This window comes from Lissotriton helveticus, chromosome 5_1 (genome assembly GCF_964261635.1).
Source record: "Lissotriton helveticus chromosome 5_1, aLisHel1.1, whole genome shotgun sequence".
Classification (NCBI taxonomy): Eukaryota; Metazoa; Chordata; class Amphibia; order Caudata; family Salamandridae; genus Lissotriton; species Lissotriton helveticus.
In genome coordinates this window covers 1084243974-1084270952 of record NC_136065.1, presented here as the reverse complement: position 1 = coordinate 1084270952, position 26979 = coordinate 1084243974, and the positions used below count along the sequence as shown (strand labels likewise).

General features: G+C 49.0%; 1 protein-coding gene across 5 annotated transcripts in view; it reads right to left on the bottom strand.

Moving 5' to 3' along the window:
- The window catches only part of SUFU (SUFU negative regulator of hedgehog signaling), a 507756-nt gene that overhangs the window by 55391 nt on the left and 425386 nt on the right, over positions 1-26979 (bottom strand). For all 5 annotated transcript variants that reach the window (XM_078643658.1, XM_078643659.1, XM_078643660.1 and 2 more), the window contains one exon: positions 8398-8466. In XM_078643658.1, the coding sequence (XP_078499784.1) occupies positions 8398-8466 (69 nt within the window). The remainder of the gene's footprint in view (positions 1-8397; positions 8467-26979) is intronic.

The window sequence follows — 26979 nt, the reverse complement described above, 5'->3', positions numbered from 1 at the left end:
CGCCACTGTTTTGCAGTTCCCCTCTCAAACTTTTCCCCCACCATTTCTATCTATTTATTTTCCTTTTCCAGTGGTGGGATGGAGGTGGCTTGTACATTGACTCTTTTACTGGCAGTGGCCACAATGATGGAGTCCACCACTGCATTGCCAAGAACGTAAGCAGGTTCTTTTGAAGAATGTTTGCATTTCTTTTTGACCCTGTGGTGGGGGGTCGGTGACATGCAGGTTGCAGGTTCCTTGTACGCCTCTCTTCCCTGATCCCAGATGCTTGGGAGCGTGGGCAGAAATTGGATCTTACTCTGTAAGGGTAGTAGTGTTTCCAGTAGAAATCAAATCTGTGAATTCTCCTAATCCAAAAGGACTTCACGTTGCTATGCCGCATTTTTCACCAGTTGGTTATACATGGCGATGTAATTTAGGGTGTCCACGCTTTCCTCGGATGAATATGCATCGAGATCTTGCCATTGTTCCTCGAAGCTTTCGGACCCTTTAACATCTTGAAACACGCTCTGGACCCTCCTCTTCATAGAAGAGTTATTGTTCCTCCTCTTCATGATGCTCTGGCGTCCTTGTTGGTTCCATTGAGAGTTTTTCTCCTCCTGTGCACTTTTCACCAAAGGTTTTAACGGTATTTAAAATGCTCGAAGGGAGTTGGCGAAGCTTTCTTCTTTTGGAAGATTGCGGCCCTTTGGCCTTACGTTGCCATTTTATTGTGCTCAATTTTGAGAGTGCATTCTCAGGCAGCGAGTGCAGTTATCGATCTTTTCTACGGTATCGAAGTTTAGGCTGCTGTTGGCTGGGTTGCAGACTTCCTGGTTTCCCCTCAACTCGGATCGTCTTTTGACATTCGTGTCTTTTTCAAGACCTAGACTCATGCAGTATCCTTTGTATGGGGCCCAAGTGGCTCCTTTTGTCTCACCTTGCCTTCAGTAGGCAAAACTTTCAGGGCCAAGGCAGTCTTTTGTGGTCTAGAGTCCAAATCATCTGGTTCAATAGCTCACAACGTTTCCAGCATTACCTGAGTGTGTTTCTCGTGTTCTTGCTCGACGTCAATGCTCTCTCTCTTGATGTCTGAGCCTTCTACTTCGTCTGCATTATCCTCCTCCTCGTTTGATGGTCTGATGTCTCTCGGTGATGTTGTTTTCTTCTGTCCCTGCATAGCATAGTGTGCGTGCCTTTACTTTTCTCGTGCCTTCTGCTTCTTTGGTTTGAACTCTGTGCAGTCCTTACAGGTATAGGAGTTATGGTCTCTAGGCAAGCAGGAAATTTCATTCTCTTATAGCAAAGATCTTTTCTGATTTTTTTTATATATTTCTCAACGATGCTCAGTTTTCTTTCCCTCTTCTTTCTTTCAATGACTGCAGAGGTTCAGTGATGCTTCCAGAACCAACGGCACAAAAAAGTATCTGAAAATGGCAGGCACGCAGTAAGTAATGCACAGCATGTGAATCCAGACAAGATTCACGGTGCCAAAGCAGGATTCACAATGCCTAGAAGCCTCAGAGACACTCATTGAGACCCAGGACCAAGGGTGGAAGAAAGGCCCAAAACACCACCGCATTCAGAATGGCTCTGATGAAAGGGAGTCTTTGCGAAGGAGTCAGGCATGACTTCTGCATGTTAGTAGTAAACCTCAACAGGAGGTTAGCTGTTACCTGGTTGTGGGCCACAGCTGACTGTGGTGGATCAGACTTCAATAGCCAGTCCTCGAGGTAGGGGACAAATAACTCCACCCTCCCATTGTGTGCTGCAATCTCCGCTATTGCCTTCGTGAACCTTTACTGGTGTGGCCGAAGGAGACCACTGCAAATAGAAAATATTCTTGGACTATCTTGAACCGCAATTAAGGCCTGTGGGACTGCAGAATGGGCACCCGAAAGTAGGCGCCCTACAGTTCAAAAGCCACCATCCTGGCGCCTGGATCAAATGCAGACCGAACCTGGGCCAACGTGAGCATCTTAAATTTGCCCTTTTGCAAAAAGGCATTCAGAGGGCAAAGATCTAAAATAGGACGCAGGAATCATTGCTTTTTCAGCTTGAGGGAATAGAAGCCAGTCCCCATTTCAGGGTCTGAAACACACATTGCACCCTTTAGCCAAAAGAGCATGCACCTCTTGAAGCAAGATGGACAGGAGCTCCACTGAATGACGCCTTGATGTGGCAGGTCGAAAAGGAATGGCAGTGCACAGCCTTGTTAAAGAATCTGAAGTACACCCCAGTCAATGAAATGTTTTGACACTCTTGGAATAAATGGCAGATCCTGCCTCCCACGGGGAGGTTACGTGCCACTGATGCACACCAAAGACTTTGGCATTGCCGATATGCTAAACCTCTCGGCAACCTTGAAGGGGGCCAAACTGTTGAGGGTACTACCTTGCAGGGGTAGAAAGGCCTTTGTAAAACTCCATGATCTGGCTGTCTTTGAAGCGTTTCAATTTGGAATCAGAATTTTTGGCAAACAGGTGCAATTTGTTGAGACACATCCAGTAGTGAGACTTGCAATCCCAGCGAAATCCGTAGATCTCATCCATGCATGATACCAAAGAACCACACTACTGCAGCTGCTCTGCCTAAGCTGAATGTAGTGTCCTTTCTAAACATGTCTCATAAAGCATGGAGCTCTATATATCTATAATGCAAACAGCTGGCACTGACTCAGTAAAGGGCTAGGCTGGCCACTAAACACAGCTGGTCCCCAAAATCCTAAATTTGTTTTGACTCTCGGACTTGGGGAGATTTGCAGCAGTAGGTGTGTGTGTGGGGGGTGGGGGGGGGGGGGTTACGGGAGGGAGGCGAGGTTATGGGAGGGAGGGGAGGGGGGGAGCGTCCTCGGAAATTAATTGTGGTACATCTTGCTAGTGGAGCCCTGACCGCCAGACTTTCTGGTGTCGGTTGCTGCATTGAGAAGTCAGGGTTGTCAGGCACTGGCCTATGACCCCTGGCAACCTGCCTTTTCACCAGGGCTTAGAACAGGCGCCCATTAATTGTTTATTGAATTGTAGTAAATTCTCAGAGTAAGTGGTCCAAGTTGGTAAACATCTGCTAACGCATTAGTATTAGCTTCCTTAGTTAGCAGCGATAAAACTGATACCCCCGCTACCCATGTTATCACCACAGCAAACGAGGCACTCTCCTCCGCTGATGGCTCAGGGGGAAGACCACAAGCCCAGTGTCTGGGGTAGTGTCCAATCCACTGGCCTACTGCCAGCCCATGTACAGATTGTTCTAACCAACATAGGGAGCGCTGCAAAATATCACATGGAAATTAGTAGTTCATTGTCATTTTTATCAAAATAGCGCAAACCTGTCTGTCAAGATGCATAGTTTTTCACTCAGTCCATTAATGCACAATAGCCATAATGTTGAGTCCCCAAGATTTCTTTTATTCTTCACACATCTGTTTCCAGCCTAGCTAACACGTTTGGTCCCTAAAAGGAGGATTCATTAGGGATAAATATATTTGTAAACCTATCATAATCACCTTCATTCAAAGAACATGTTTTCTGACGTATAGAGGTTTACAAGCCAAATTATCCACAATGTTGGTTCTTTTAAACGTTCATATCGTAAATAGCCGTATCTCTTCAAAGACAAAAATTGGCAGTGTTCATCGGCAGTAGGACCTTGTGAGGTAAAGCGCCAATTGTGTTGATAGATTAGCGATGATTGTGTGCGTGGTCCCGTGAGGCTATTACTGCTCTCTTTGGGGTTTCATGTACAGATTGTCATCCTCAGAGTGTGGGAAAATAATCCCTATCATCTACAAAAGCTGTTGAACACTTGGCAATGGCAGATTTAAAAATGTGATGAAGTGCTGGAGTGCAGCTCCAAAGTAAAGGCATGGTTATGTCTGAGTCTGACTTGAACTGGATGCATCAGTATGGGTTTGGACGGGACCTCGGTCAGGTCAAGATGAATATGGGTCAGAGTCCGATAGGGACAGGGTTTTCCTCCAGTACTGGTGCTGTCCATACCAATGTCTACATCAAAGGAATCGGTGTTCATTTTGAGGCTGGAAGTTGGCTGCGGCATTAGAGAGGAACCAAAGATAGCTTCAGGAGGCACAAATGGCGACTGGAGGCCTCAGCAGATCCTTGATGTGGAAGAGGTGTGGCGCCGCGGGTGGGGTTATTGACTCCGGAATCTGGTGATCACGGTTCGATCCCCGGCGCCGGCAGCAGATTAGCCCAACACCATGTGACTCTGGGCAATAGCTTGCTTAATCTTCCCGACGGCCCCCAGTGCCTAGAGACCCTTACGGGTGATTGTTCGCGCTTTACAAATGGGGATTATTATTATTATTATTATTATTGATGCATGAAGGTGCTTCAGAGGAAGCCAGAGTAGTGCCCGAAGTGTACAATATGGACTTTCTAAAGGCCTCAACCTCTTGCAAAGTCTCTGATGCGCCTGGTAGCTCAGAGTGCATTGGGATCAGTTATGGAATCAACTCTAGGGCGAGGAACCAGAACTGACCAAAATGGCACCCTGACATCCTAGGGATTTCTCTTGCTGAGATTAGCAGGACTGGGATAAATCCTGCTTGGCCTTCTTACGCTGCTGCTTTGAATTACCAGAACACATCGTCTGCAATTAGGACCTGTAGGTGAACAGGCCAAAGAGCGGGATCGGTTCAGGGCTCTCGATTTTGAGTGGGAGTTGCGAGAGTTCTTTCGGTGTTCGGCAACGTACAGCTTCACTTCACATTCCCAGATCTCCTTCAGATTCATAAAGGCACACTTCTAACTTGCAGGACTTACAGTCTTAAACCAAATACAAACCCAAACACCAGAGGCACACCTCATAGTGGTCTCAAACATTTTTTTGCGAGTGTTCCTACAAGGTTTAAACCCTGTAGTTTTAGGACTGAACATAATTCCCTTGCATATTGGAAAAATGCAGAAACGCAAGATGTGAAGTCATTGCTCAAGGGTGGCGCTTACATGCAGCTCCATGGTCACTTCAAGGGCAGAATGAAGCAAACACGGACATGTACGGAACTACCTTCCAGCATGTTAGGGCAATGCTGTTTAAATCTCCTAGACCCAGTCTTGCACCTGGGGATATTCTAAAAGTGAGGAATCTGCTGTTATAAGTATCCATTAGCAACTATGTATTGATGTTGTTGGTGAAAACGAACATAAGATAATCCTGTATTTGTGACACTATTCTTTCATATCCCTATTAATAAAAAAAAGTGGCATTCAATCATCAGATGACTCACAGTCACTGCCACTATGTCTCAGTTATTCATTCTCCCACAATGACAACACATATACTGAGGAGTATTAGAGGTATGTGTTTCCCTCTGGAATTTGACTTTCATATGGGCCTGGTAGAGCACTGCATAAGAAACATCCATCTGCTGGAGCGCTTTCTTGATATTCATGAATGTTGTTCTTATTCTCGGACTTATTGCCTGGGTAGAGAGAGACTTCGGCACCAAAGCAGATATGCTCTCTATTCTCACATGAAAATCTAAGAATGGCGCTCAGTGAGATTATGTGTATTGCCACAGCAATTGGGCCAGGCCTTGGCATCACGGCAGGATGTGCACTCTTAATAATGACCATGGGTTAGAAATTAGCCTTATCAAACATGGTCAGAAAGTTCATGCAACTGGTGAATGTAGTTTCTGTATTCCACAACTATCTTCCAGGTCCTCGTTCTTAGACATGCAGAGTTCCAGAAACGTTTCTATTTTACGTTTTTTTATTGTTAGTTGCAGCATCATCTTCCATGTCCCATTTCAGTCACTCTGCAATATTTATATGGGTCCCATGTATTACAAGACTTCATTAGATCCATTCACAACATCAAAGAATTATTTTTACTACCACCAGCGAAAAGGGTCCGTTTTGTTTCCAAGAGCAGAGATTTCACGTAGGATTCTGTAAAGGGATCCATTTGCAATATGGCATTATCTCGCTGAGCCATCTGATCATGGTCCAAAGCCCATGTGAGTCCCTGAGGGTCGAAGGACAATTTCTCTCATTTATGGTCACTTTTCTCCATTTTCTTTCACAGTTTGTTAAAATGTACAGTAACAGAAAATGCCTGCTATATCTGGCAGCTCCAGGCCCGTACCAAATATACCTGGGACTCTACAGCACAACTGCATAAGCAGGCAACACCCCCCCCCTCCCCACTCCCCTACAGTCCCTACACATTGTCACATCAGCCAAAGGGCCCAATTACATAGCCATCAGAAGATAGCACCATCATTTAGCACCATGTGTTATGGTGACAGCAGGTCTAGCCTACAAACATTTCCACAGAACACTTTAAAGTGTAATGGCTCGGTGAATCTGTGGTTCAAATAGATATGGGCACTGGGTGGAATTACATTCAGTGTTTTTACACACACACCAGAGCTTTACTTACACAACTTTAATGGACCACTAGGGCAAAACAAAAGCTTAGCAGACCCAGTGGGCAGCTCAAAGAGCGCAGTGGCACAGGTGGCCAGGTAGAGAAAATGTCACAAAGCCTTCAAGATTCCACTGCTGCATTAAGTTAAGTGCAGTGCGAACAAAATGCGACATAAATAGCATTTAAGGCCTCCGGTCACTCGGGCTGTGGAGACCGTTCCACGCCCTATCCCAAATTCAGTAAGGTCAACACATGCTATGCTACTCCAGTCAAGTCGTAGGCAGCAATCTGGACCTAGCCTCTTCTGCTGAACAGGAGGTGATGGTTTTCAGGAAAGCCTCATTTGGAGGGGCCAGCTAGTGCAGACCAGGTCTCAAAATAAAGCAGCCCGCAAGCTTGTTAACAGTACCTATCGCTGTCAGGCCTCCGCAGCCTGCACCGCCAAATTAAGAGAGCCAAAGTTGGCAAAAGTCTCCTTCAGCCACAGCTGTAACAACAGCCCTTTCCAGTCTATACACACCCCACCTTCCTCACTACTTCATCTTGCAAAGTACATGTCACAAAACTGCACACAGAGGATCGTGAACGAAGGTGAATCAGTCTCAGCTAGCCTCTCTCATGCACCCCACCCCCCAATTTATATAAACTTTGTATACACATTGCAATGTGTCAAAATGAAAATGTACATAAACCAATGTAATTAAATACAAGTGAGCCATTATCAAGTTGTCCTCCAAATAATTTGTTTATAGTGGTAAATATCAAAGAGTAAAATATTATTTTACATAACTGTCATTTTAAGTAAATTATAGAAGGAAAGTCACAGCTGCTTCAGTGTTACATTTGTGGTGTTCCTGTGCTCCACAGTTTAAGCAAATTCTATCTTCTGGGAACTGAATATGGTCACACAAGGGAGCAAAAGGACAACAAAAGCACAACTCAGCAGCTACTGCACCACACCTTCTGTTCTTTAATCATCTGCATTGTTGTATATTATAAATGTTTTTAATTATTATTAGCTACCAATGTAAACAGATCATTTTGACCACAACTTGCTGATGGTACATTTAAAGTCTATTACACCGATTTGTGTATATTTTAAAATAAAAAACATTACATATTATGTAAGAACTTTGGATAACTGTCTTCAGGGTGTGAGGATTACTTGACATGCATATAATTGTGTATAGAAAAGAAAAATATTTTTGGAGTAATAAACCGACCATTGAGAGTAGCAAAAGGCTGGATTTAGTTGTCATTTGATATGGGAAATTATACAGAGAAGGGGTCTCTGCTCTTTTAAAACAAGCGGTTACGGCAGTCTAAGGAGTTGGGGTAATTTAGGAAGCACTTATTATGATATATTCAGCAAGGTCTCAGAAGATTCAGTAGAACATTTTTGTGAAGAGCATGAACCTTAGAGGAAAAAGAAAAATGTTCCTTCTTCTGGTTATCATTATTTCTTTACGTGGATAGGAGAAATCCAACGTTTGACAGCTCAAGAGCGGATCATTGATTCTCTGCATGTTAGGTGCATTGTGGGCTCAATATATTATATTTATTTGCATTTCTTGTATGAATAGACCTTTTATTAAAGGTATGCAATTCAATTAACACATTTATAGCTCATCATACTAAATCTGAGATCTGATACAACTTCAGAGATTTTTAGATTATGTACAACTATTGAGTAGATTTAATGTTTCTGCGTTTGCATGGCTATGGTTTAACAAACTGATGAGGATTATTATTGTATTCAACAAATTAAATCAGCACGCTACTATATTTAAAAGAAGAACTATACAATGTTGCAAATCAGAAAATTACTAAGAATTTCTCAGCACGTCATGGTGTAAGGGGCTTCAACACAAATTAATTACTAAAGTCTATCTATGTCATTTTGATCTAAAAGGTATATCGAAGGCTTGATGTTACAGCATAAAAGCCACATTCATTTCCCACATATTTTGCAAATTTTCATATTTGCATGTTAGAACTATGTTACAAAGAAAACAAGATTCTCACCTCCTCCGGAGAAGTCAAATCGTCTAAATCTTCAAGCATTTTCTCCACTAATTCTTCAGTTAACAATATCTGCAATGAAATTAAAGTATTTGATTCACCTTTACCGAGTGCTAGAAAAGGGATTTTACGTTTTCAGCGAAAAGGTACAAGGGACTTTAATTTTACAGCAAAGAGAAAACAGAGAACTTACATTCATTAACTTTCACCATCAGCACTTACTAATTGCCTATAATGAGGTGGGATGTTTCACTTTAATACACTAGAGTTCTCCTTAGCCTGTGTTCATCAGTTATGTCTGCTGTACCAACCTTGATTAGGTTTCAAACATGCTGGGCAAAAGGAATAGCATGCAAATACTTTTTTCCATCATTTATCTGCACAAAAAGTGACATTACTGGATTTCCCATCATCCATCGCTACAGGAAGTGACATCACTCTGCCCCCTTCCCAGGACCTACTTATTGGCAGCCGCAGCATAGCTATGAAGTGCGGATGGTGGAGCTGGTGCGCTGCTGTTGCGCCAAAGGCGCGTCAATGCATGTCCGAAGCTGTACAGTGCCCAGTACCAGGAACCATGGTTCTCTCCTCAACTGCTGCTACCCCGCTGCGACCTTCTGCACCCTCAACCTAAGTAGCCGCTCCACACAATACTGCCTAGTAATACTGAAAGGGCATTCTACTGCTCTTCCTGTAAGTTTTCATGCATTTATTCACACCCAGCTTTCGCCACATTGACAGCACCAAACAAACCCACTTTCCCACACTGTCCTGCAATCACCAACACAACACCATGAACTTACTTGCATTCTCCTTAACATCCACTCACTCACCAAACACGCCACAGAGCTCTGGGACCCGCTGCACGACAACACCCAACACATACATTTTCTCACGAAAACCTGAGCTGCATCGGCACCTGACATTCCACAACTACCTCCTCTGCTACAAGATAGTCATGCAAGACAGAATTCACAAGCCCAGAGGCGGAATCACCACCATCCACAAAAACACCTAAATTGCACCACTTCCACCAACATGTCATGCTCCAACATGGAATACCTTTTGTTCAAGCTTTACATCACAGCTAACTTCACCTTAAGCAGCACTCTCATCTACCGACTACTATGACGACGCACAACCTCACCAATACCATCAGGGAATCCGTCTCACCACTCGCCATCAATGCTAGCCATTACATCCCACTCCGAGACCTGAACTTCCACCTGGAAGAGCACTCCAATTACTAATTCAAAAGCACTCACTGAAGATGCCGGAAGCCTTGGCCTCACCCAACAAGGAAAGGGACCTATCCACATCGTCGGACACCCCCTAGACCCTATTTTCACCACCTTTGACAACATCCAAATAACAAGCCCACACCAGTCTTCTGGACAGACCACACCCTCATCAAGTTCAAAATCCCTGTCCTGGTCCAACACACACCACCAGCCCTAGCCCAGTCTGCCAAAACGGGACCAACATCACTGACAAGGACTGGAACACAGCTCTCACACACCCACCAACCTGAACACCTAAACAGCTCCCCCAAAGCCATCAAGAATTTCAACAACTGGATCACCTCTTGCGCTGACTCCCTGGCTCCTCTCAAACACAGCAATACAACAAGATCTAGAGCTCAGGCCAGCTGGTACAAAAAATAACTCAGACCGATTAAATACCCCAGAAAACAACTGGAGCACAAATGGAGACTGCGCCATGACAATGCAGACAGAAGCATGTTCAAATCCACCCTGAAACGCTACATCCAAATGACCCGGATCACCAAATGCGTCAATCTGACAGACCATAACAATGTCAGCACCAAGTGAACTAAAAATCTTTGCCAGTGTGAAGGATTCCACCACACCTGAGGCTGCCACGAACTTGATCACCCCCTGGCAGGGCATCTACAACATTCACTTTCATTTCTTCAGCAACATTTCTACGGCACTTACAGCAACTTCAACCCAAAACCAGGCTCGACAGACCTCGCCAAACGTCTCCCGATCTTATCAAAAGAACAAATGCTAACCACATAGCCCGTCATCACCCCAGAAGAAACCACAGCCACCATTTAGCCCATCCATCGGGGGCCCCAGTGGAATCCTGCCCCCACCACGACTATTCTAGAGGACTGCAACCTATCCACACCATGATCATACCCATTCTTAATGCCTCCACCTCTTACCTGACCTTCCCAAGTGCTTGGAACACCCCACTGTCCTCCTATTGCAGGAGAAAACCTCAGCGGACCATTCAGCACACACTAACTACAAACCAATCTCCCTGCTACCATTCCCAGCCAAAGTGTTAGAGAAAACAATCAATGGACGCCTCAGTAAATACCTCAACGATCACCAACTCCTCCAAAGCTCTCATTGTGGGTTCAGACCCAGCCACAGCATGGAAACTGCCCTCTTCGCTGTCATGGATGACATCTGAATGACTCTGGATGGAGGAGACACACCAGTCCTCATCCTTCTGGACCTCTATGCAGCGCTCGACACCGTCTCCCACCCCATCCTCATCTAATGCCTACACAATATCAGAATGCAAGTACACGCTTGGACCTGCTCCTTCCTGAGTGGAAGGATCTAGTCAGTCAACCTGGCATTGTACGCTTTGGACGCCCGCAAACTGATCTGGGATGCTCCCTGAGCTCGATCCTCTTCAACGCATACACAATCCTTCTAGTCAGCATCATCCATTGTCCACTAGCAACATCCTCTTCTACGCCGAAGATACGCAACTCATTCACTCTCTCGTGGACAAGACGCCAAGTACGTTGTTCAAGCTCAATGCCTACATGACTGAAATCACTCACTAAATGAAGACCAACTGTCTGAAAACCGACATGACCAAAATAATGATATTTGGGAAGATCACTTCGTTGGACCCCTCCAGGTAGCCAACAGAGCTAGGACCGACACCCACGACCAACACCCATGTCAAAAACCTCCGGATATTTATCACCAATAAACTCCACATGACCGCCTACGCCATCACCACCTCATGCTTCCATACACTGAAGATGCGGAGGAAGAATTTCACATGTCTCAATCAGCTGCCAGAAAAATGTCATGCAACCCTTGTCACAAGCAAGCTGGACTAAGGGACCACTTTTGGTGCCGAGATCAACCTAAAACTCATCAGAAGTTGGCAGACCATCGAGTACACTGTGGCCAGAATCGCTCTCAACGTCCCACGCGCCACTCACATCACACCACACCTGAAGGAGTTTTACTGGCTCCCCATACACTAACTAGTGCAATTCAAAATCCCCACTCACTGTTTAAGGCACTACATAAAACTGGCCCAACATACCTTAACAACCGCAACTGCTTACACAAACCTTCCAGACAATTCCACTAGTCCAGACTCCTACTTGCACACATTACACGAATATGGAAAGCCAGAGACTGCGGTTGAGCATTTTCCTACATCACTCCTAAGGCATCGAACAGCCAGCTCCTACACAGAACAGACTCCTCCTCAATTCTTGAATTCCCCAAGAAGCTGAAGACCTGGCTTTTTGGGTAGTCCAACTATGTGCTAGGATTGGATAGACTCACAGCTGCTCAGCACCTGGATACCCTCCTGGGTGATAGTGAGCCCTACAAATCTGTGTAACATAACATAACTTGGGAAGTGCAAAGGGGCGGCAGCTTTGAACTCGGTAGACAGCGCATAACTAAGCACAGTCATTGTTATAGTTGAACTGGGTTTCTTTTCATAAACACATCAATATGAATTTCAATCTTGAATTCCTGTGCAAGGCTAAACTTGGATATAATGGTCAGTTACAAGCAAAACAGCAATGCTTGCTGAAATTGCTAGCTAAGGTGGACATTGAGTCCATAAACTTGAAATCCTTGATGTATTCTTGAAATTGTTGTAGATTTGCCCTTCCATTCTCTATCACCCAGATAATCATGGAAACAAGCACTGGCGTTGCCAATAGGTCTCGCAGTAGGAAAGTTGGAGCTATTACAATTGCAAATAACCATGCCTTTTATTTTTGTTTTCATTTTAAAAACATAAAGGGCTTTGTCATTTACAAAAGCTCCAACTTTCCTACTGCGAGACCTATTGGCAACGCCAGTGCTTGTTTATTCTTGACCACTCCGTGTCATGTCTGCTAGGCCGCTCACACACTCCGCACCATACCTCTGTAAATCTGCATTTACAATGGATAAGCACCAACATGGCAATTGTCAGACTTTCTCTGGGCTCTTCTACACTACTGTCACAAACCTAGGTGGCATAATGCTTTGCAGTATACAAAGAACAGCAAGCATTGCAAATTACAAAAGTCTGGCTCGTATCTTAAAATGCCTCTTCAGTCACTGTTGTACTCCGCATACATGCACTCTGTCACTCCTTTTGGCACTTATGCATCAAACCACTGATTTATTCTTGAATTCCCTCAGTCACTCATCCATTGCTGGGGCGGTTATTAAATTGTTCCTTGTAATATTAGCTGAGATCCTATTAACAGCATGAGCATAGTTCACACTGACGATTTACATGTATGCATTAGTGGTGCAGCAGGCGCAGTGCCACTAAGACGCATAGGGGTAAGGGGCCTGGCCAACAGTATTTTAAGTAAAGCTAATGTTTTAATGTACATCTTTTTTTGGTGATGTATTTTACGGCTTTTGACGGAGTTTCCTGGGTCCGTTCTCTTTGTAAAATATAGGCAAACATGAAATTTGTATTTATCTTGACGACTACAAAGTAATAGCATTTTCCGTGCATTTAAACGTATGCGAAGGGGGAGTTGTGTATTTACCCCTTACTTCAGCAGTGACTTCCATTTTTTTTTCCGGAGCTTAGCTTCCTGCTGTTAGTTGATTTGCATCTCACAGATGCTGCCAGGCAACAGATTACAATCTTTACGACGCAGCTTAAAGCACTAAAGTATCCTGTTCTTGTTTCGTTTCCAACTGGTGAAAACATGTGATGTTTCACACACTTGCAGGCTTTCGGTCTGTGTTTTTTGTCTGAACTAAATGGATAGCTTAGCCCAGTTACAAAATGAACGTACGCAAATTTGTTTATTTAAATTGTTTAAAGCTTATAGCGTAAAACATATTGTTTTTTCTGAACACAAAACTGCTTTTTTTCTTTCTTTACACGTTTAAACAAGCACTGGTCTGAGAAGAGCCCGTGAGTTGTGAGCATGTATTGGCAACATTACCGGAACTTACAAGCCTTGCAATTCACGAGCTGTGTTAGAATGTGTGAGCGGGGTCTATAAAGGGGGATATTATTTAACTCTCTCACTCAGTGTCACAGCGCCCAGAGGTGTTGGTAGCTCACTCGGCGCAGACCCTGAGACAGCGAGGCCTCCACCCTCACAAGTACCTTCGGAGACGGGTAGTGCAGCACCTCATAGTTCAAAAGGCATTTAAACCATGCTCCTAAAAAACAAGGTGTTTAATGCCGGTAACCTTCGACTTTCTTAAAATGTTACGCCTAAATCCAGTTGCGCATTCTAACCCTAAGAAGTTGCTTTGAAAATGAGTACATTTGCTCAACAATAACACAAAAGTTAGATAAAAGAGCCAGTCCTTTTTGTGATAACTGCACACTCGGCCAAATGTAGTGTGCAAGCAGTCCGAGAGTGCCTTCGCCGCCCCGCAGTTGGGAAGGGAGCGCTATATGAATCTTGCCGATGTGTCCTTTGCGATTAATCACTTGCATGCCTGGTATCAAATTGGGGCGGATAATTCACAAAATAATTCAGACCATGACCGCGCACCTCAGCCCGCAATGCTCAATTGTATGACGGTATTTTGCTGCAAGAAATGAAGGCAGGAACCACGCACATAATCTGTTCATTTTTCTCCCGGGGTCGTGCACATGCTTCCTTGACAGATTTGTGTTGCTGATGGAAATGAGTAGAGGTATCTGGGTGTTTCTAATAGCGCTACAACAGATGGCTAAACAGATACCATTTTAAACGACAAAAAAAGTAAACCAGACACGAGGGCGACAGAGCGAGTTTAAATAGCATCAGGGTGGGTAGGGACTGGGAGACAGAAGGAGGTGGGGGCAGGATGAAGGGTTAAGGGGTAGGGAGAGACGGCACAGGCTGGGCAGGCTTAACAAGACGGAGGGAAGAGAGGGGAGGGGGGAGGAGAAAGGCGACACTGCGGGAAGGGGCAGGCAGGATGACTCAGGGGAGGGGGCGGAGCAGGGCAGAGCGGCATGTGGGTGTGAAGAACCGGGCCTTTGAAGTGAAGCTAAGCTTCACTTCAAAGGTGTCGGAGGAATGCGGGCGGCTGTGCACGCGCTTTTAAGCTCAATGCACATGCGCATTGAGCTTAAAAGTCACGGGCACTGCAAGGAATCGCCACGATTCCTTGCAAGTTAGATAAAGTCTGGATGAGCCCCTATAGTCTCGCTTGCTCGATGCGCATGCGCATCGACAGGCGAGACCTAAAAAAACACGTAAATGACAAGGTTCAGGCTTCAAATCACTTGAATTCAATAAAAAACAACAAGCTCTTCTGAAAATTACTGTGTAGTATTCTCATGTTATGCTCTAATGTTCTCTTTCACCTTGTCCCTAGCTGCTCAGCCAGTGTGAGTGTTCCATGTAGAATGTTGGCGTGAGTGACATGAGTGGAATGCTTGGGTGCCTGATGTGTGAGTGTTGTCAGTTGGAAGATGGCCTGAGCAGCTAGGAGGCTGCTCTTGGTGGGGCTTGCTGTAACTTCTACATATGAACTTAATAAACTATTAGAAACTCAACTTGGCTACGTCTACTATGTCTCCTGTACACGTGGGGCCAGCCCACTACATTTTGGCGACGATCTTGATGGGATTTACCTACACTCAACGTGCCAACTAAGAGGAGTTAAGCTAAAGCTGAAGGGCCTAAGAAGTAAAGAATTTGAAACAAGAATCAAGTAACTCAAGGAAAAGAAACCTGTCAAGCACGCCTCGCAGCCCCACCAGTGTCACTACACCAGACAGCCCCGGCCCAGGCGTGCAATGCTCTGATGCTTCTTCTTTCATCTCCTGTATATGTGTTATTAAGGCAGCCTACATCTTGTTGTACATTTTTTTCGTTACATCAAACATCTACAGTTCCTTAAGAAGCAAGGCAACCTGTTGCTGCCTATGTTGCTGCCTCCAGTGCATGTGAAGTTCTTCTGTTTTAAATGAGATGGTATTTCTAGAAGTTTATCATCTACGTCTGCGTTCAAGTTCAAGACTTTCCTTTGAGTGGGTGTTGAAGGGTGTTTCCTACTCATTATGCCTCCGTGTCAGCCGAGGAGTGCTACTCTGCACAGCTTTGTGTCGTGTGCTACTTCTGCCCAAGGAAAATTCTGAGGTCATTACAATGTGCATTATGGATTTTCTTATGCCGTACACATGGACGTTTTCATAGACATTGGAAAATGCTTCTGGCAGTGCATCAGTCGCTGTCGGATCTGAAGGAAGCCTACAACTTCATGTTGCCGGGAGTATATTAATCAAATCTTTACAGGTGTCTATGCAATGCCTACTCATCTAAATTGGCTATTGCGGGACTTTTTGTGAGTATACATTTTAATTAATTTGCTCTGGGGAAGCCCTTTGACTTTTTGCAGTTCAACCGTCGTATTGTGACTGAGGCGCGTGGGGCTGACTATACGCACTCTTACCTCCTCTACGTCTGTATACGGTCCTGCCATTGTTATCTCTTTGACGGTCAGGGATCACTTCACTGCATCTTTGTGCACAAGCTGTGAGCCACGCTGTGCTGGCGTGCTCAGCATGCCACCATCTTTAAGTTGGAGGCTCTGGATTTTCAACATGGTATGTGTGCACTGTGATCTGCAGTTCTTCCAGTACTTTGCCAACCACGTTTTAAATAAGGTTTCTCCAATGTTGAAGCTGACCGGGAATGCAGAGGGGCGGAGAACGCCTTCACTTTATGGCTTTTTATTTGTGCCATGGTAGTTAATGGTGATCAGCGTGAAGACACAGGTACTTATATCGCAACAACAATTTTTATTTAACACACTAGCTGTCTTTAATGGTTTTTAACACTCAGAGGACACTGGAGTTTCGTGTTCAAATGTCGCTACAAGCATCTTAGGTGGTCATCTTCTCTGCATCTTGGTGCTTCTCTTTTGCAAGTGTCATCTGCCATGTTTTTCTTTCGAAGTGTTTTTGGTTTTCTTGGAATGCCTGTCCCTCATTATTGCGGTGACGGGCACACCAGTGTCATTCTAGTAATATTGACTTTACTGTGCAAATCTTTGTGTTTTATTACAACATGTTTTATGTACATGGCTTTGTTGGGGTCACTCACCCTCAGCACTGTATTACTTTTAAGGTTTTCAAATTTTCTCTTTTCAGGTACTGTATCCCTGCCTAAGGGATGGGAGTGGGTCTGTTGGACCCGGCCTCATGGCGTGGTCCTACCCCACCAGCATGGCGGGCCCAGGATGACATCAGCCCTCCACCCAGCATCGGGCAGCCCTTTTGCCCGACACTGCACGTCCCAACATTGTTGGTCCGGTCACCATCCCGGACCCCCACTACCGGCCTGGCTCCATCATGGGCCCCTCACGACCTAAGCACGAGGCCGCGCCCGACTCCATCTTGGGCCCACCACGTCACGACCACGTGGCCTCGGCCCCGGCCCAGGCCCCAGCGAATCCCAGACATCGAGGCACCAAGATCCACCCAGGTGGTCGAGTGGCCACTCGACAGATCCCGGAGAAAAGGGAGTTTCGATGGCCCTCCAGCCGTCCCCGGACGCCTGGTTTCGATCACCCTCCGGCCTCCCTGGGCGCTGGCTCCACCCCCCTGCTGGGTGTCTGGACACCACCATCCCGGCCCCTCTGATCCCCAGGCGCGAGGGTCCGGACATCAAAGGACTCCAGTCCTATATCTGGGCCAGCCCTGGATTAGGACGCCAGTTGTATCCTGGACTGGAAGCCCTGCTGACGCTGTCACGGCCGACACCAGAAGAACTCATTGCCTGTAACCTGAAGAGACCCTGAGAGCCTGCTGGCGCTGCCGCGGCCCACCTTTGCTGTACCATTCTGAGAGCCTGCTGGCGCTGCTGCGGCTGAACCATCTTGAGAGCCTGCTGGCGCTGCCGCGGCTGAACTATCTTGAGAGCCTGCTGGCGCTGCCGCGGCTGAACTATCTTGAGAGCCTGCTGGCGCTGCCGCGGCTGAACCATCTTGAGAGCCTGTTGGCGCTGCCGCGGCTGAACCATCTTGAGAGCCTGCTGGCGCTGCCGCGGCCTCCTCTCTGTTAAGACCACTTGTCGAGTCCTGCTGGCGCTGCCGCGGCTCGACCTCTCGGAACCCCCGGCTCGAGGATTGAGAGCTGTGCGCAGGGTATCCCTTCCTGTATCCATACCGAGACTGTCCCACTACCCTGTCCCTTTTACGAGACTCTACAGATCCCTCAATCTGCCTGTATATACCGCTGAGACCCAGCAACCTTTATTCTTGATAAAGCCTAAGAACTTAACCTCTTGTGTGGTGTCCGTTTGTAGTTTTGTGGTTACCCTGCTGTACGATCCTAGGAGAGGACCCTCACCCAGGAGGCCTCTCGATAACGCTCGGCTACTTCTCGACGGAGGGGTGGACCTAGGGGTGGTCAGTCAGACATCTTCTGCCTCCCCCGGGATCGCCTTTCTAACATTGGTGGCAAGCGACGGGATCCGAGCCGACGCAGATCGTACCGAGGGTGATTCACTCACTACCGAGAAAAGCACACTACGACCATGACTACGCAAGAGACAAGACCGACTACGGAATTCCAGAAAGAAAAAATGGAAGATTACAGTCACAAAGAATTAAAACAATTCTGCAAAGATCTGGGCATCGCTACCACTGGGCTAAGCACCAAGGAAGACTTTAAATCAGCCCTACAAGCATGGGTGGACACCGATGATACACCACCCCGCAATAAAGACAACCCGGGACCGAGCGGACGCCCGGAGACCGACACGACCCCAGCGGGGGAGAGACCCGTCAATCCCGGCACGAGCCCCCACGAAGACGCCCGAGAGCGAGAGAGGAACCGGCTCCACGAGTTGGAGCTCGCCCGACTCCGGTTGGATGGAGAACTACAGCTGGAGGAAAGGAAAATCGCACTCGAGCAACGACGGCTAGAAGGAGACCTGGAAGAGAAGAGAAGACAAAGAGACCTCGATGAAAAGAGACTCATGCTCGAGCATGAGCGTGGCTTAAAGGAACTAGAACTCAAAGCCAAAACGAATGATGCCAACGCCTCCGGGGGCAAGACCTCGCCCCCGCCCTTGGACACAAAGGTGCACATACCCAAGGATGTCGTCAAGGAATATTACAAGAACAACGACATCCAACAGTGGTTCAAAGCCTACGAGGTCGCCATGACCGCCCATCGAGTACCCCTCAAGGACTGGGGCGCCGGCCTGTGGGGGAAGTTCGTCAATGAGGGGAGAGACGCCCTGCTAGAGCTCCCCGACGCCGAGATGACCTCGTACGAGCACATGAAAACCGCTCTCCTCACTCGCTATGGACTCACCCCCGAGATGTACCGGCAGCGATTCCGAGACTGTAAAAAAATACCCGGTACCACTTGGGTGGAATACGTGAACTTTTACAGCAGAGCCTACGAGGGGTGGATCAAAGGCAGCAAGGTCACCACCTACCAGCAGTTGGTCGACCTCATTATATGGGAACATCTGTCCAACAACTGCTTCATCGAACTCCGGCAGCACCTCCTCGACAGCAAACTGACTGAGCCCCGAAAACTCGCTGTCGAGGCGGATAGATGGGTGAGCACCCGAGTCCCCCGGAGTCCGATGGGAGACTACGGCCGGGGATCCCCGGGGAACCACCGACCACGAGGCGGCGGAGGAGGCCAGAGCAGGGGACGAGACACCCCCACGAGGTCCTCCCCTACCTCCACTTCACCAGCCCTGGGCCGAAGGGGGGTTCCACTAGCCCGACCCGGGCCCCGCCCGAATGTGACGTGCCACAGATGCCAGCGACAGGGTCACTACGCGAATGACCCCCTCTGCCCGATGAACCAGCGACCCGGCACCACCGGTCCTCCCAACCGCCAGATCGCGGCCGCCGCCCTGGGGGAAGAAAGAGGCGAGGAAGACGACAACGACCACGAACAGGCCGAGTGGGAGCCCGCCGCCATGATCTTGGCATGCCTGGGTGATCGAGACATGGTCCCCCCGAGACCCAATTCCAGGCAACACCCAGAAATATCGCCAATGGGTCACCATCAACGGCCGCCGGGCCGAAGCCCTCCGAGACACTGGAGCCAGCGTAACAGCGGTCCGACGCCACTTGGTGACCCCAGAGCAAGTTCTCCCCAATATCATGTGCCCGGTGCGGACGGCGGACAACTCCGAGGGTTTGTGCCAGATGGCCCGCATCCCCTTCGAATAAGGAGGGGTGTCGGGGATACTGAAGGTGACCGTCCGGGACGATGCCCCCGTGGACTGCCTCCTCGGGAACGACCTGGAAAGTTCCCCCTGGGCCAGCGTCGAGCGGAGAGAGCATCTGGGGATGCTAGGCCTTCCAGAGTGGGTCTGTGCGACCACCCGCTCCATGTCCGCCCGAGCCTTTGCCCCACCGGAGGATGCTCCGACCGAGGAACCAGAGTGGCCCGCACCGCCACCGCCCGCTGTCACCGAGGACGCCGACCTTGAACCTGGCCCCCAGGGGCCCAACCATGAAGACCTCACCGAGCTCGGCCACCTTCCAGAACTAGCTCAATGGCGCCAAGAAGGTGGCCCCACCCGCGAACAATTCCGGCAGGAACAGAAAACCTGCCCCTCCCTCGAGGGAATCCGACAACAAGCTGCCACTCAAGCCGCTGGAGGCCCCTCGGGGTCCCACTGGGTCTATTGGGACCACGACCTTCTCTACAGCGAGCAGAAAGTTGCCGAACTAGGGGCCAGCCGAGTACTGGTCGTTCCCCTCCGTTTCAGAGACTTCCTCTTGAACTTGGCACACGACGTGCCCCTCGCCGGGCACCTGGGGCAGGATAAAACTTACAGCCGCCTGGTGACCCATTTTTACTGGCCGAAGATGCGCAACGATGTGCACAACCACTGCCGATCCTGTCCGACGTGTCAAGCCAGTGGGAAGAGCGGGGGAAAAGTCAAGGCCCCACTCCAGCCCTTTCCTGTGGTCACCACCCCCTTCGAGAGAGTGGGGATCGACATTGTGGGACCCTTGGACACCCGCACCTCTCAGGGGCACCGCTTCATCCTCGTTCTGGTGGACCATGCGACCCGCTATCCTGAGGCCATCCCCCTCCGGACCATCACGGCCCCAGTAGTAGGCCGAGCGCTGATGGGGATCTTCTCCAGAGTCGGCTTCCCCCGAGAAGTCGTGAGTGATCGGGGTACAAACTTTATCTCCAAGCATATGCGATCCCTGTGGCAACAGTGCGGGGTCACATATAAGTTCACCACCCCGTATCACCCCCAAGGAAATGGACTTGTAGAACGGTTTAACCGAACACTGAAGGGGATGATCAAAGGCTTAGACGAGCCACTACGACGCAGATGGGACGTCCTGCTGCCCTGCCTCCTGTTTGCGTATCGAGAGGTACCCCAGAAGTCCCTGGGGTTCAGCCCCTTCGAACTATTGTATGGGCACCCGGTCCGAGGCCCCCTCAGCCTGGTCAAAGAAGGCTGGGAGACGGCTGTCCAAGGTGCCCCACCAGATGTCTACCAGTACCTCCTGACACTCCGCAACCAGACTCGGAAGTTCCGAGAACTTGCCGAGGCCAACCTCGAGGCCAGTCAGGAGGAGATGAAACGCTGGTATGACCAGAACGCCTCTTCCATCGAATTCGAGCCAGGCCAGCAAGTCTGGGTCATGTCCCCGGTTGAACCTTGCGCCCTCCAGGACAAATGGACGGGGCCCTTCAAAGTGGTGGAGCGCACGAGCCCCGTCACTTACCCGGTGGACCTGGAATCCCCCCGGAACCCCCTCCGGTTTCTGCACGCTAACCGGCTCAAGCCACACTTCGCCCGCACTGAACTAAGTCTGCTGCTAGCGACCGATGACGGAGCTGAAGACGACTCCGAACCCGTACCAGATCTCATGAGCATCACCAAGAAAGACGGCTCCATCGAAGGGGTCACGCTCTCCTCTACCCTGACCCCAGAACAGCACCAAGACTGCCGGGAGCTGCTGGGGCAATTTGCAGACCTGTTTTCCCTCACCCCTGGAGTCACCCAGTGGTGTGTCCACGATGTGGACACCGGAGACAACCCGCCTGTAAGACACCGAGCTCTCCGAGTGCCCGACCGAGTTCGGGCCTGCATTCAATCCGAAGTGGCCAAGATGCTAGCTCTGGGGGTAGTCGAACCCTCCGACAGTCCCTGGGCCAGTCCGGTTGTCCTGGTCCCCAAAGCCACCGTCCCTGGCACGCCCCCGGAGCTCCGGTTCTGTGTTGACTACCGGGGGCTGAATGCAGTCACCCGGACCGACGCTCATCCCATCCCCCGGGCGGATGAACTGATCGATCGCCTGGGGGCCGCCAAATATCTCAGCATCTTCGACCTCACAGCGGGGTATTGGCAGATCGGCCTCACCCCTGGAGCACAAGAGCGATCGGCCTTCTCGACCCCTGATGGCCACTACCACTTCAAAGTGATGCCCTTCGGCATGAAAAACGCCCCGGCCACCTTCCAGAGACTCGTGAACCGGGTACTGGCCGGACTAGAAGAATTCAGTGCCGCCTATCTCGACGACATTGCGGTGTACAGCCGCCACTGGGGTGAGCACCTGACCCACCTCCGGGAGGTCCTGTCGGCCCTCCAACAGGCCGGACTAACAATAAAGGCCAGCAAGTGCCAGATCGGCCAAGGGTCCGTGACGTATCTGGGACACCAAGTGGGGAGCGGCCTGGTGGCTCCCCTCCAGCCAAAGATTGACGCCATCCGGGCCTGGGAGCCCCCGATCACCCAAACAGCCGTCCGAGCCTTCCTGGCGCTCACAGGATACTATCGGCGCTTCATAAAAGACTATGGAAGCATTGTGGGGCCCCTCACAGAACTGACCTCCAAGAGGCTACCCCAAAAGGTGCGCTGGACCCCAGAGTGCCAAACAGCCTTCGAGGCTCTAAAGACTGCCATGTGCACCGCCCCTGTGCTCCAGGCCCCCGACTACAGCCGAGAGTTTGTGGTCCAAACCGACGCCTCGGAACACGGCATTGGGGCGGTCCTCTCACAAGTGAACCCTGAGGGAATCGACCTTCCCGTTGCCTTCATCAGCCGGCGGCTGCTGGCCAGAGAACAGCGCTGGAGCACCATCGAGAGGGAAGCCTTCGCCGTCGTGTGGGCACTAAAGAAGCTCCGGCCCTACCTCTTCGGCACCCACTTCCGGGTCCAGACCGACCACCGGCCCCTGCGGTGGTTGATGCAGATGCGGGGAGAAAACCCGAAACTGTTGCGATGGTCCATCTCCCTGCAAGGGATGGACTTCACTGTGGAGCATCGCCCCGGCAACGACCACGCCAATGCTGACGGCCTGTCCCGATTCTTCCGCCTCGGCGAGGAGAATCCCCAAGAAGATGGGTGACTCTCCCCTGCCTTCAGCTGGGGGGGACGCGTGTTGGACCCGGCCTCATGGCGTGGTCCTACCTCACCAGCATGGCGGGCCCAGGACGACATCGGCCCTCCACCCAGCATCGGGCAGCCCTTTTGCCCGACACAGCATGTCCCAACATTGTTGGTCCGGTCACCATCCCGGACCCTCACTACCGGCCTGGCTCCATCATGGGCCCCTCACGACCTAAGCACGAGGCCGCGCCCGACTCCATCTTGGGCCCACCACGTCACGACCACGTGGCCTCGGCCCCGGCCCAGGCCCCAGCGAAGCCCAGACATCGAGGCACCAAGATCCACCCAGGTGGTCGAGTGGCCACTCGACAGATCCCGGAGAAAAGGGAGTTTCGATGGCCCTCCAGCCGTCCCCGGACGTCTGGTTTCGATCACCCTCCGGCCTCCCTGGGCGCTGGCTCCACCCCCCTGCTGGGTGTCTGGACACCACCATCCCGGCCCCTCTGACCCCCAGGCGCGAGGGTCCGGACATCAAAGGACTCCAGTCCTATATCTGGGCCAGCCCTGGATTAGGACGCCAGTTGTATCCTGGACCTAAGCCCTGCTGACGCTGTCACGGCCGACACCAGAAGAACTCATTGCCTGTAACCTGAAGAGACCCTGAGAGCCTGCTGGCGCTGCCGCGGCCCACCTTTGCTGTACCATTCTGAGAGCCTGCTGGCGCTGCCGCGGCTGAACCATCTTGAGAGCCTGCTGGCGCTGCCGCGGCCCACCTTTGCTGTACCATTCTGAGAGCCTGCTGGCGCTGCCGCGGCTGAACCATCTTGAGAGCCTGCTGGCGCTGCCGCGGCTGAACTATCTTGAGAGCCTGCTGGCGCTGCCGCGGCTAAACCATCTTGAGAGCCTGCTGGCGCTGCCGCGGCTGAACCATCTTGAGAGCCTGCTGGCGCTGCCGCGGCTGAACCATCTTGAGAGCCTGCTGGCGCTGCCGCGGCCTCCTCTCCGTTAAGACCACTTGTCGAGTCCTGCTGGCGCTGCCGCGGCTCGACCTCTCGGAACCCCCGGCTCGAGGATTGAGAGCTGTGCGCAGGGTATCCCTTCCTGTATCCATACCGAGACTGTCCCGCTACCCTGTCCCTTTTACGAGACTCTACAGATCCCTCGATCTGCCTGTATATACCGCTGAGACCCAGCAACCTTTATTCTTGATAAAGCCTAAGAACTTAACCTTTTGTGTGGTGTCCGTTTGTAGTGTTGTGGTTACCCTGCTGTACGATCCTAGGAGAGGACCCTCACCCAGGAGGCCTCTCGATAACGCTCGGCTACTTCTCGACGGAGGGGTGGACCTAGGGGTGGTCAGTCAGACATCTTTTGCCTCCCCCGGGATCGCCTTTCTAACAGGGTCTTAGTCCCATGTCTATTCTTTATGCATGTTCTCTTTTCAGATGACCTATCCCTGCCTAAGGGATGGGAGTGGGTCCTAGTCCCATGTCTCTTATTCACCAATTTTCTCTTTTCAGATGTCGTATCCCTGCCTATGGGATGGGAGTGGGTTTTAGTCCCAGGTCTCTTTTTCAAATTATTGTCACTGATTAAGGGGTGTTTATCTTTGCTACTTTTGATATGAGTGTCAGCCTAATATCTTTGTCATTACTCTTCACTGCTTGGCTGTCAACCCTCTTGCTTTTCGGTTATGGGGTGTTTTCCCCGTTTATGTGTGTTGGACACTTCTTTGCTTTTTGGGTGTGTTTTGGGTGTCAGTCCCTCCACCTCGTTTTCTGTTCAGTGTGTAAGCCACCACGCGCCTCACTTTGCCCTGTTGTGTTTAAGTCGCCCTGTGCTGCACCCTGTGCTTTTGCGTCGACCTGTTGTGTGTAAGTCACCCTGTGCTTCACGTTGACGTAATGTGTGCATGTGTCACACTGTGCTGCATCTGCGTTTTCTCGTGCTGCACATGTTCTTGGGTGCTAGTCCCATGTAGCATTAGTCTTTACCCTGTTTAGCCTATAGGTTTGTCCCATCTTAGCATGGTCCCTCACATGAGGGGTGGTGTGTTGGCCACATTCTCCTTAGTGGAGAAGTACTTCTTTGGGTGTCGTCCATCCATTGTGTGGAGTCTTGGGGTACGTTTTTCCCTTTACTCTTTTCACGTGGGTCTTGCTCATTTGTTGTATGTGAGTTCTTCTTATGCTATTTACTTTTTCTTTTTTCACTATTAAAGGAGGAGGATAGTGTTAGTATGTGTTTCTATTCTTTCGTCCTTCTTTCCCCTTTTGTTTGTCTGTTTTACCTCTCGTGATGTGGTTTTACCATTCATCCTAGGGTTTATGAACTGCTTTCATCATTTGTATATTGATGTGCATAGTTGTTTCAATTTTAATGCGGTTCTATTTATTTTTCAATATAAAAGGGATAGGATATGTAGTATTTTTATGTTATGCTCTAATGTTCCCTTTCACCTTGTCCCTAGCTGCTCAGCCAGTGTGAGTTTTCCATGTAGAATGTTGGCGTGAATGACATGAGTGGAATGCTTGGGTGCCTGGTGTGAGTGTTGTCAGTTGGAAGATGGGCAGAGCAGATAAGAGGCTGCTCCTGGTGGGGCTTGCTGTAACTTCTACCTATGAACTTAATAATCTACAAGAAACTCAACTCGGTTACGTCTATATCTCCTGAACACGTGGGGCCAGCCCACTACATACTGTCAACAAAACAATGGTTATATCAACATTTAGTGTTCAGATCAAGGCTCACATTATTGTCCTCTAAGTAAAATATTGAAAAAAGATCCAAAGAAGATTTAGTCTAGTGAAAATATTAGTTTTGGAAGTAGGGGACCCCTATATATCAATGCACTAGCTATACATAGGGAAGAAATACTTATTTGGAAAGGTCTATAACTAGTGGATAAAACTAAAACTAAATAGATTAATACTACTATAGTGTAAGCCCACTAACTCTAGTACTAAATCACCAGATGCATAGATATATTCCAATTTATTTTATTTTTCACATACATATATATTTTTTATAAACGTTTTTTTAAAACAATTTAAAGAAGATAGACATATCATGGATAGGTTTCAATATATTTGATGATCAATGAATGTTTCAAATAGTGTTGACAGACAAATCTAAAAATTACATAACAAATACATGGATGAGCATACGACAAGGAGTGATGGAGGCAACGTGGCAGTTAGCACACAGGCAAAGCGGTGGGTGACACACTACGCGCGTTTCGGCTTTGGAAGCCTTCATCAGGTGACCCGTCTTTGGCAATGCGGAAGTAGCTCAAGATGAGAGGGAGTTCAAACTTAAAAACAAGTAAATCGTCAGAGGCTCGTGTTCCAAAGTGAGGAGGTAGTCACACACTGATATAGAGAGAAGGACGCAATCTACAGTCCTCGTGATGATGACGAGGATGTACACAGGAGTTCTTCTGAGATGGTGAGCGGTGCTCGAAGTATTATGATGTTCAGGAAACTAATCCGGATGAAGATATCAAAGTGGACTCTCAATCTTAGACTGAGATCCCTTAATGGAAGTTGAGGGCTTGTAAGATGTATTCAAGCACGGGATCTATAGCCCGTCTGTTATAAAGCAGGATATAGCCCTCATGTTCATTGGTGCGCTGCTGAAATTCCACCATCTCAGAAGAACTCCCGTGCACATCCTTGGGTATTAAATATATATATATATATATATATATAGAGGGACAAGTGCGCTGAGAAAGAAACCCGGAGGGTGGAGAAATGTCGGGTGCCTCTCAAAAGCTCCAGGCGTTTGGGTCTAATTAATCGCACGGCTGCCTGTGCCGTGGAGAGTGCACCATCACCTGCTTGGAAAACGACCTTTCACAGCACCGTGAGGCGGGTGCTTCCAAACTGATTGGAGGCATCGCACATAACTCCTGTTGAACGTACAGCGCATGGACCCATAAATGCAAACCTACTCAAGGATTTTAATTGCCTCATTTGACAGCAAACACTCGACTTTACTGAAAAGCAAGAAAATCATGGGGGCATTCACAACGGACT